At 53.4% G+C, this 10,004-nt stretch overlaps 1 protein-coding gene across 1 annotated transcript; it reads right to left on the bottom strand.

Annotated features, from left to right (window-relative positions):
- Nucleotides 1–156: 156 nt before the first annotated feature.
- LOC114064164 (cholesterol 7-desaturase-like) lies at nucleotides 157–8,945 on the bottom strand. The gene is given in 8 exon segments (XM_027896959.1): nucleotides 157–651; nucleotides 1,772–1,948; nucleotides 3,027–3,122; nucleotides 3,125–3,148; nucleotides 3,376–3,501; nucleotides 4,926–5,104; nucleotides 7,533–7,803; nucleotides 8,844–8,945. Coding segments are annotated over 8 exon segments (1,137 nt in total). The 3' UTR covers nucleotides 157–489.
- Nucleotides 8,946–10,004: the final 1,059 nt, after the last annotated feature.

The following is a 10,004-nucleotide window of genomic DNA, read 5'->3' as shown; positions in this document are numbered from 1 at the left end:
AGGGACAGCCCCCAGGGAATGGCTGGAGCTGTGTCAGGGCAGGCTCAGGGTGGATCTCAGGGAAAGGTTCTTCCCCCAGAGGGTGGTTGGCACTGAACAGGCTCCCCAGGGCAGTGGGCACAGCCCCAAGGCTGCCAGAGCTCCAGGAGGGTTTGGACAACGCTCTGAGGGACAGGGTGGGATTGTTGGGGTGTCTGTGCAGAGCCAGGAGGTGGGTTGGATGGTCCTGTGGGTCACTTCCAGCTCAGGATTTCTGTGATTCCATGATTCTAACCTGAATTTCACCCTCAGCTCACACTGCAGGACAGCCTTGGAGTTTTGGTGCCCTGGACACCGAAGGATCACCGGGGCTCAGGCTCTGCTCCCTGTGGCATTGCCTGTATTTGTTACACTGGTGGTGCCTGCACAGCTTCTCTGCCACCAGCCAGGGTGGGCAGGACCCACCTGAGAGCCTCTGGCAGCTCCTACAGTGAGGGGGCAGGAGGGTCCTCACCAGTCCAGGCCCTCCTCCCGAGCCAGGGACCTCACGCTCCCCTCGCTGTAGAACTGGGAGAACCAGCGCCGGTGTCTCCGGATCCCAGAGTCCTCCCGGACCAGGAGTGGCTTGGACAGGTACTGCTTGTTATTCCAGGTGGTCACATCCCACTCAAACTGGGGGCAGAAGGAGGGTCTCACTCAGGTGGGGAAGCTGAACCAGCAGGTCTGTGGGACACTCATTCACTATTCCCACCCCTCCCAGCTGATCCCTGTGGGACTGGCCCTGTCACCAGGAACACAGAACACCACACCTGCAGCCAGCAGGGTTTAGCCCAAAAAAGAAGCTTCCAAAAAAAGAAGCCACTTCCAGCTCAGACTGCCCCTGTCATGGGGGTTGTGTGGGCAGGAGCTGCTCCACCCAAGAGTTTTGGGTCATTGGGCAGCTCCAGCCAGCCAGGGCTTTATAAATAAAGAATCCACATCTTACAGTCTGCTCAGGCACACGTGGAGAAAGATTGTGGAGTTTTCCTTTGGGAAGAAGGTGCTGCAGAAATGAGTGTTGCTCATCCACCTTAGTGAAATGCAAAATGTTAAGGCAGCATTTACAGAATATGAGGCAGCACAACTAAGTTTTACTTGGGTTGGTTTTTGGCATCTGGACATCATCTGGAGCTGGAGAGATGAGGCCTCTCTCCAACAGAGGTGGCCTTCAAGGCCATGTTTGACCTGAATTTGGCAATAATCTTGTCTCAGCTGGGATATTGAACTGGAGGCCTCCAAAGTTCAACACTTCCATGAATCCCTGTGGTAAAAGCCTGGAAAACCTCTTTCAGGAGTAGCAGGAGTTGCGAAATCTCATGATAATTTAAAAACAGGAGGATTTTTTGGCACAGTTCTTGCCAAAGGTAATAGGATGATGTTAAAGCGCCAGCCTGGGATGCTGGATACCTGGATGCAGTGATTAGTTCCCTCAAAGACTTCCTGCAGCTAAAGAGGGGTTGCCTAATCCTTGTATCCCAGCTTCCCGCCCAAAGGAGAGGGATAACACCTCTCTGCCACCCTCAGCAGGTGATTCACTGCAGGGATCCCCTTTATTCGACCTCCAGTTTGATTTTTTTGGGGGCCACTGAGAAGGAAAGATCACACCAAGCACCCCAAACACCTTCCCCACGAGTGCTTTGCTCCCCCAGGATATCAGAGCCCATGTGGGCAACTGCTCTTCCTTCTCCCCCCTCCCAGGCACGAAGCTGCAGGGAACCAAATCCCTTTGGCTGCTCTTCTGCAGGGGCCTCACCTGGACACACTCTGCCCTCAGGATGAGCTTGGGTTCTATGGCTGGTACGTTCTTCTGGTCGTAGATTTTGTGACGGACGCTCTGCAGGAGAGGCTGCAGGGGAGTCACCGTCTGCAGGATGACACCACGGCCCAGGAACGCGTGTTCAAAGGTCAGGTAAACCAGCCCTGGCCCCACCTGCAGAGCAGCAGAACATCCTCAGGGAACAACCCCCAGGGGTCCAGCAACTCCCACTCCTTGAGACCTGCTGGAGATGCCTCCTGGGCTGGGCTTGTTACTCCTTTCATCACAAAGTCGTGGGCCATGAGTCACAACTTTGCCAGTCGTTGTCATCTCCGGGCAGAGTTAGATTGGATAGATCAGATATTGGGAAGAAATCTTTCCTGTGAGGGTGGGAGGCCCTGGCACAGGTTGTCCAGAGAAGCTGTGGCTGCCCCATCCCTGGAAGTGTCCAAGGCCAGGTTGGATGGGGCTTGGAGCAACTTGGGCTGGTGGAAGGTGTCCCTGCCCATGGCAGGGGGTGGAACTAGATGATCTTTGAGATCCCTTCCTACCCAAACCAGTCTGTGACTCTATGATTTGTTCTACATTTCTAATGTGGGAATAGGTCAAATTCCTTCAAAAATATATTAGACTAAAGTTAAAAATGTTTTATCAGGCAAACTTCACATTTAATTGAAAAAAATCCAGAAACAAAAATAAAAGTGAGAAGATCTAGTTCCAGTTGATTCGTAGCATTATTTCTATTTTCCTGTAATTCTTTGTCAGTCTGTGTCAGCAGTTTTATTGTCTCAGGACTGATCTTGGGCTACAGACACACTGTTCCTGATTGTTTGCCTTTCCCACTTCTGCACTGTAACCAGCTGTGACCATGTGGAGTGAAGGTCCCTCAGGATTGTCACCAATGTCTGCTCAGGTGATTTTTTTAGTTGTTTTGTGGCACAGTAATCCTTAGGACCCCTCCCTCTTCTCTGGGGCAGCCCCAGTGCCAGTGGGTGCTCTTTGACCCATGTGAAGGATGCACTGGGTGGGGAAGGTGACCCTGAGATGAGCTCAGCTGGTCAGAGCAGGGTGCTGACCACAGTGAGGTCACAGGTCCCTTCACAGGCCATTCAGTCGGACTGGGTGGTCCTTGTGGGTCCCTTCCAAGTCAGAACGTTCTGTGGCTCCGTGACTGAGCAGCACACGCTGGGCTCTCTGCCTCTGGGGTAGCCAAGCCCATCAGCTTGAGGTGCTGGAGGTCCCCAGGACACACCTGCCTGGCTGAGACCGTCAGATCCGTGAGGCAGAGGCCATTCCCGAAGATGGTGGCGGAGTGTTGGAGCAGCAGGTGGGAGCAGTGCTCGTTTGCTCGTTGGGCTCGGGCTGCCACTCTGCCTGGAGAGGGTGGGGGGCACAGGCTGAGAGGGGCAGCGTGAGATGGGGACAAGAGGACCATCTGGAGATGATCCTCAGGTGTGATCCTCAGGTGAGGGAGCACAGATAAAACCCTCAGAGATACTGAGCAGGAGTTGCAGCCGAGGGGGTGAGGTGGGACAGATGCTTTGAGGTAGGAAGGGAACCTGGTTTGGAAGACTTGGCTAAGAGGGGAGCTGGGGTCTTACCTTCCAGGTGTGCTTCATGAAGTCCCCCAGCCTGGACCTGGTGTACCTCAGGTCAGACCCTGCCAGGACAGCTGGGCCCTGCAGAAAAGCCAAGTGAGCCGCGTCGGCCGCGTTCTCGGGGATCTCCTGATGTCAGGGAACAATTTGCTGTTGGCAAGAGCTGAGTAGGGTGGGAGCTGCCTGCACTTCCAGCAGCTTTGCAAGAGCCCCAGGGTGGCCCTGGTACAGCCCTGGGCCCCCAGCTGAGCAGGGCAGAGCAGGGCAGAGGTGCTCACAGGGCTTGAGGCAGTGACAGGCACCAGGGGACTCAGCACAGACTGACCTGGGACCAGCTCTTAACAAGCAGCAGGGAATAATTTAAAAGGAAGTTCAGAAAATTCAGGGTTCATTTTAAGCTCACAGAACTCTCTGTGTGCTCACTTGTGTGGGTGCACAAGCTGGGACTCCAAATAAGTCCTGCTTTTGGCCCTGTGATAACTGTAAAGAATAAAATATTTTTGCCTAGTTTTCACATCCTTTTACACCTTTAAAAACCCCACCAGCCTGCCCAAATACATCACTTTTTGAGACATTTTAGCTGCTTTAGGACTGAAATACACCAGCTACAGCTTCCCACCAGCTCTGCAAGCAGCACAGACTGGCCCCAGCACAGACCTGTGTGCAGTGGTTTGCACTGGGAAAGACATAAAATAAATATTACTATCCCCTCAATCCCCCAAATTCTCCCAACTCCTCTGCACACTCCCAGAGCTGCATCTCCTGTGCCTCATGCATGTTCTTAATGCCTCCCAGTAACTCTCTATTCCTTCCTATCCCCTCTCCTCCCTTGGGATGCAGCCAGCAGGCAGGTGCTGCCTTTGGATTTGGTGTGCTCTAGATTAAGGGTCATTTTTGTCCCTGATTTTTACAACTACAGGTGTTCTGCTCAGCAGCAAGCAGAGAAAAATCTCCCCAGGACCTCCAGACATCACCCAGTTTCAAAACTGCTGCTGCCTCCCATCTCTCTCCAGGAGGAGCCCCGACCTGTGGCTGCCCCTTCTCCCTCCCAGGTCCCTTCTGTCCAGTGCCACAAAATGAGGCCCCTTTTCCAGACTCATTTCCACAGGGAGGCAGCAGCCGTTTGTCCTCCATGGCCCATTTGTCAGCCCACGACGGTGATTATGAAGATTAACAGCAAAATAACTGCGCCTTTCCATGGGGGTGATGGATGGGCTGAAACGCCTCCTGACAGTAAGTGCCGCAGCTCTCGGAGGATTCTTTTTTTAAATTACACCAGTTGTAAGTCAAAGCAAATTAACAGATTCTTTTTAAGCACCCAGAACAGCTGTTCTCCACCCGAGGAGCTCACGCTCTGTGTTTGGGGAACATATGCCACACTCTGGGGTGTTTCTAGGTCAGAGCTCTGCCAGCAGCACTGATGGCACTGCCAAGGGCTGGTGAACTGGGAGGAGCTGTCCCTGAATGGGTTAACTGGGAGGAGATGCCCCTGAACTGGGCTATAGGAGAGGACCCACGCCGTGGGGGAGGGGGGGAGGGACCGAGCTCCCTACCTGGATGTGCGTGTCCACCAGGAGCTCCGTCTGCCCAAGGAACACCCACTCTCCCGTGGTGATCTCGCGCTGCTCGGGCACTGCCCAGGTGGGATCGAGCCCTTGGCAGTGGTACCAGACCAGCAGCATCCCGTTCACCTCGCAGGACGGCCAGCCCCGCACCCTGGCGCGATCCGGCACTGCGGGGCACAAAGGGAGAGGTTAAACCCACAGCCCCGGGGCTGGCACCGCCCTGACCCCTGCGCTGAGCCCCAGCTCAGGCATCGGCTCTGGGGGAGATGTTCGTGTGCCACACGCTCGTGTTGGCGCTTCTCCAGCATTCACGGCACTGAAGAAGAGCAGCAGCTATGAAGGTCGCAGAAAAGAGTTTGTTTTAATCGGTTTTGTTTCAGTTTGGTGTTTTGCACAAGTTTTTTAAAGGAACAACGTGACTGGCTGATCTGTTGCCTCTTTAACCTGGTTAAATAACTAAATGGCTGCTGCAAGAATGGATCCTCCTCCAATTTCAGTGAGCTAAAAGGAGATACTTCTAGTTTGGGCTGTGCAGAGAGAGTAAAAGCCATCACTGCCTCTCAAGTTCAAGTCATTCTCTGCTATAACGTTGCGGTATCATGTGTTGTAAGAATAGATCACTTCAGTGAAAATAATTTTGGCATTTATAGTTCATTGTCAGAAAATGCAGCTTCTACCGGATTGGAAGGCTGTTACCTTCATTACCTTTTTTGTTCTAATGTGGAAATGAGCACCAAGGAGAGCACAGAGCACTTCCTTCTTACTCAGCCTTCCTTCTTACATGTGGGAGGTGAAATAATGCGAGAAATGATGATTCTCTTTGAGTCAATGAATATCAGAGGGGGCAGGAGGACCCCATCACTGTGATTTCTGATTGATGAAACCTGGTGCTTCAGGTGGGATGCATCTCATTAAATTTCTAAGGGGTTTCATCTGCCCCCACGCAGACATAGAATCACAGAATCATTCAGGTTGGAACAAACCTTGAATACCCCCAAGTCCAACCATTGCCCAGCACTAACCCATGTCCCCAAGTGCCACATCCACACATCTTCTAAATCCTTCCAGAATGGTGACTCCATCACTGTTCTGGGCAGCCTGTTCCAATACCTGACCACCCTTTTAGGGAAGGAATTCACACTAATAGCAGATTTAAACCTCTTCTGGCACAACTTGAGACTATTTGCTCTTGCCCTGTCCCTCGTTCCCTGGGAGCAGAGCCCAACCCTCACCTGGCTCCCCCCTCCTGTCAGGGAGTCCCCCCTGAGCCTCCTTTTCTCCAGGCTGAGCCCCCCCAGCTCCCTCAGCCATTCCTTGTGCTCCAGACCCTTCCCCCTCTCCCTCCAGCCCCACACTGGGCTCTGTCTGGCCGTGAGTCCCTGAAAGCCCGGGGAGGAGCTGCCCATCTGAGCTCTCCAAAATCCTGCTCCAACAAGGTACCTGTGTGAGCACAGATGGCTTTTAAATCTGTTAAAATCACCCTGACCTATTTGGGCTGGAGGGGAGCAGGGCAGCTGGCTGCAGTTTCATTCTTTTAATACCTCCAAATAACAGTGACTCAGAATTCAGCCATTTCAGATGAAATGACACAACTTGGCCAGTGTTTGTGTATGTCGAGAATATTCTCCCTCGTTTTGTGGTGAAACACATCATTTCATTTGAATGCAGCTCCTGACTATGTGTGTGGGGGGAAAAAATACAGTATTAATCTTTTTTTTCTGAAAATAACACACACAGAAAAGGAAATTGCTGTTTGCTGAGATCTGTGAATTGGCTCTCTTGCCCATATAGATGGAATGTTTCTTTCACTTCGGGAGAAATAGTTTGTTTAGTAGAAAGAGTGACTTTTGTTGCCAATCAATGTTTCATTGCTATCCTAATCGATCCAAATCCAATGAAGTTGAACTTCTCAGGACAATAACTAAGAAGCACAAGCCAAAGCAAAACTCAAGGTAAGTGAATTGGTGATTTAAATTCGTTACTGGAGCCAGATCAAATAATTGCTCCATGACATTTAAGACATTCTTCCTACACAGTCAACGCAATCCATATCTACATGGTGGGTGTATGTGAAGAGCTTTCCTGAATCCCAACCGAACGTTCCTTTCAAGCCTTAAAAGGAGGAAAAAATCCCATTGAGAAACTGTTCTGTCATGTTCACGGGACACGTTTCAGCCCTGATTGGCATAAGCTGTCACTGTAGAGCATGGGATCATTTCTGGAACCCAACAGCTCCTCAGAGTACATCCCTGAGGGACCCACTGGAAGGCTCAGAGTTAAAAATCTGCTTTTGTACTCTGCCTGTGGAATGCAGGAGGTGTGGGACTGTCAGAGCCAAGAAGGGCGTTATTTAACCACGGTCCCAGTTACCACCTAATAGAGGAGAGGGCACTGGAACCCTGTGCTTCTGTTCCTGTGGAACACTGGGACATGGACAACCCAGAGGAAAACCAGGGTGCTGCATGAAACAGGGGAGTGCATGGAGGGTGAATTATTATAAACACAACTTTCCCCTAATTAAGTGGCTTCTAATGAGGACGTGTGGGGCACTATCCTTTCTGTGGTTGCTCTCCGTGGCCCTGGGGGCACGTTCACCTTTTGCAGCACACGGGATGCTGATGCATTTCCCATCCTCTCCTCGGAACTGCCAGCCGTGGAAGGGGCACTCGATGCAGCCGCCCCGGACCCGCCCGCCGGCAGCGAGGTTGGCCCCGAGGTGGGGACAGTGGGCGTCCAGCACTTGGGCTTGGCCATCCTGGGAGCGAAACACGGCCAGATGTTCCCCTGCGGGAACAGGAGATGCTGGAGCTGCAAAAACAGCAGCACCAGGGGAAGGGGGTCGGGCGGGACGCTCATTGCTCGGCCCCTTCGGAACGGGCGGCACCGACCCGTGACTTCACCCGGTGTCAGAGGAGTCTGCCTGGGCAAAGGAGGGAGAAATACCCCGCGAAATATTAATGCACGAGGGCTTCTTTCCTTTCTGGTCGTGGCAGGACACAAACAGGGATGCTCCGGAGAAGTGAATTAACCACGAGATGGCACCAGGCAGCTGCCAGAGCCGGGCAGGGGCGGCTGCACGGGCTGACGGAGGGACAGCGGCAAGAGGGGACAGCGGCAAGAGGGACAGCGGCAAAAGGGGACAGCGGTAAGAGGGACAGCGGGCAGCAGTTCCCCGCCAGGCTGCGGGCAGGTGTTCCCTGGCTGCAGAAAAGGCCAGGCAGAACTGGGCTGGCGGCTGCTCAAGCTGATGCCCCGAGTGTGGTGGCCATGGACGCACTGCCCCGGGTTTACAAGACATCCCAGAGCAGGGAGCCAGCCCGTCACACCCCGAGTGTCGCCCTGAAGAGCTGCCCAATGTGCCAAAGAGCTGCTGTAGCACCGAATCACCAGTGCTGAAGGGCGTCACCTCGCTCCAGGCAGGGGGAGAATAATTTCTCATGGTCATCTCTAAACCATTACGGTTTTGACCCTCAGCTCTGGTTTTTAAGCTGCTGGATCCTATTTTGGCCACAGGATAAAAGGTGCCTTCACAACAAATGTTTGAAGATTTAGGATGCTTCCCCTGCCGAGGGAGAGAGACAGAGAAGGGCAATTGCAGCATTTAGCAGGAACTCCTTCACCCAGGAGGGGCAGGGCAGAGCCCGCAGGCTCCTACATCTCGGGAATCTCTGCTAACGGGAGCTGGAAGGAGAAGCCCTTTATCTCTTTGCTCTTGAACCCCGAGGGCCAGACACACTGTAGCTCAGCAGCAAATCCCTTCCTCGGGCAGGGACAGCTGAGAGCCAGAGCACCGACACCTCCTCGGCAAAAGGGAGCTTTCTGGTGAAGGGAAGGGAAGCCCCCGGCTCTGGTCGGCTCCACACGGGGAGTTGAGAGTCAGTGCTGGAGTGGCTGGGACTGCATTGCCCCAGCAATCGGCCCGTTCTCCACTGTGGTGGAGATTTTCTCGTGCTTCCCGGAGCAGTGGGAGGTTTGCCCCCCTGGCCTGTCCCTGCTCGGTTCTGGCATTGCCCTCTTCCTGCACAGCCCCAGGGCAGCACCACGTTAGCTGAGCAAGGACCTGCTAAGGCGGGGCTGTCCCTGGGCTGCAGCCATCAGACTGCTGATGGCTCTGCCTCTCCCAGCTGTGCTCCAGCCACAGCCGGGCGGCTGCCACGGCGTTATCTAAACTGAGGTACTCCCGAGGGACTGAACTGCAGCCAGATGCTTTCCTGGCCCAGCACAGACCTACCAGTGCCCACATCCCTGGAAGCAGCACAGGGAAGAGGAGCTGTGCATTGAAAGCAAAGTGTCCCCTCGAGTCACCTCCTGGTTGGAAGGGGACACAGCTGGGCTGGGAGCTCAGAAGCCCTTGGGGGCTGTTCATACAGATGTGGCCACTGAGGGAAAGGCCAGGTCCTCTCCTCCATGCTGTGCTTCAGGTGATGCATATTTGTATTCAGAGTTCATCAGCTGGTGAACTCTGGTCGTTACAGCCACTTGAAGCTCAAAGAAGTCCAAACTCAGCTTTAGTAGCTGAGTGCAGTCTGTGTTTTCCCAGGCAGCCACCCTGATGACAATTGACACAGTGTGAGCTATCCCTCCCAAAACCCCTTTCCTTGACTGAAGTTTTGTTATTTGGGCAAAGAAAAGGAAATCCTCTAAATTTTCCCAACCTTCAAGCCCAGGAAGGATTATTTCTGATATCTGGCAGATATGAATACTTGTACCCCAGTGCCTGGAGATCCCTTCTTTCCCAGGACACTGGCTCTGTTGTCTCTGGAGTCTTTCTGGAAGGCTCTCACACAGCTGCTGGCAGCAGGCACGGGGAGTGGAGGCACCAGAAGTACATCTTCTCCTGCCCCAGGTAACAGGGACTCATTCTGAAGCATCAGGGTTTTCTTCCATCTCTAACCCACCTCTCCACCTGACCTGAGGCAATTTGGAGGTCTCCTGCCTTGAAGACCTGAAGCAGTGCCCATGGTCAGACCTTTGCTGGGCTGTCCCAGAACTCTCCCAGGACTCCTAAGTGCTGCTTTTGCCTCCAACCATTGCAGCCTGGAGCCAGCAGAGCCAGAGGAGAGGTTG

Source organism: Empidonax traillii, unplaced genomic scaffold (genome assembly GCF_003031625.1).
Source record: "Empidonax traillii isolate 1590-97213 ecotype Southwest subspecies unplaced genomic scaffold, ASM303162v1 scaffold520:size1094406, whole genome shotgun sequence".
NCBI lineage: Eukaryota > Metazoa > Chordata > Aves > Passeriformes > Tyrannidae > Empidonax > Empidonax traillii.
The sequence above is the reverse complement of the archived record's forward strand: the minus strand, read 5'-3'. Positions and strand labels throughout refer to the sequence as shown.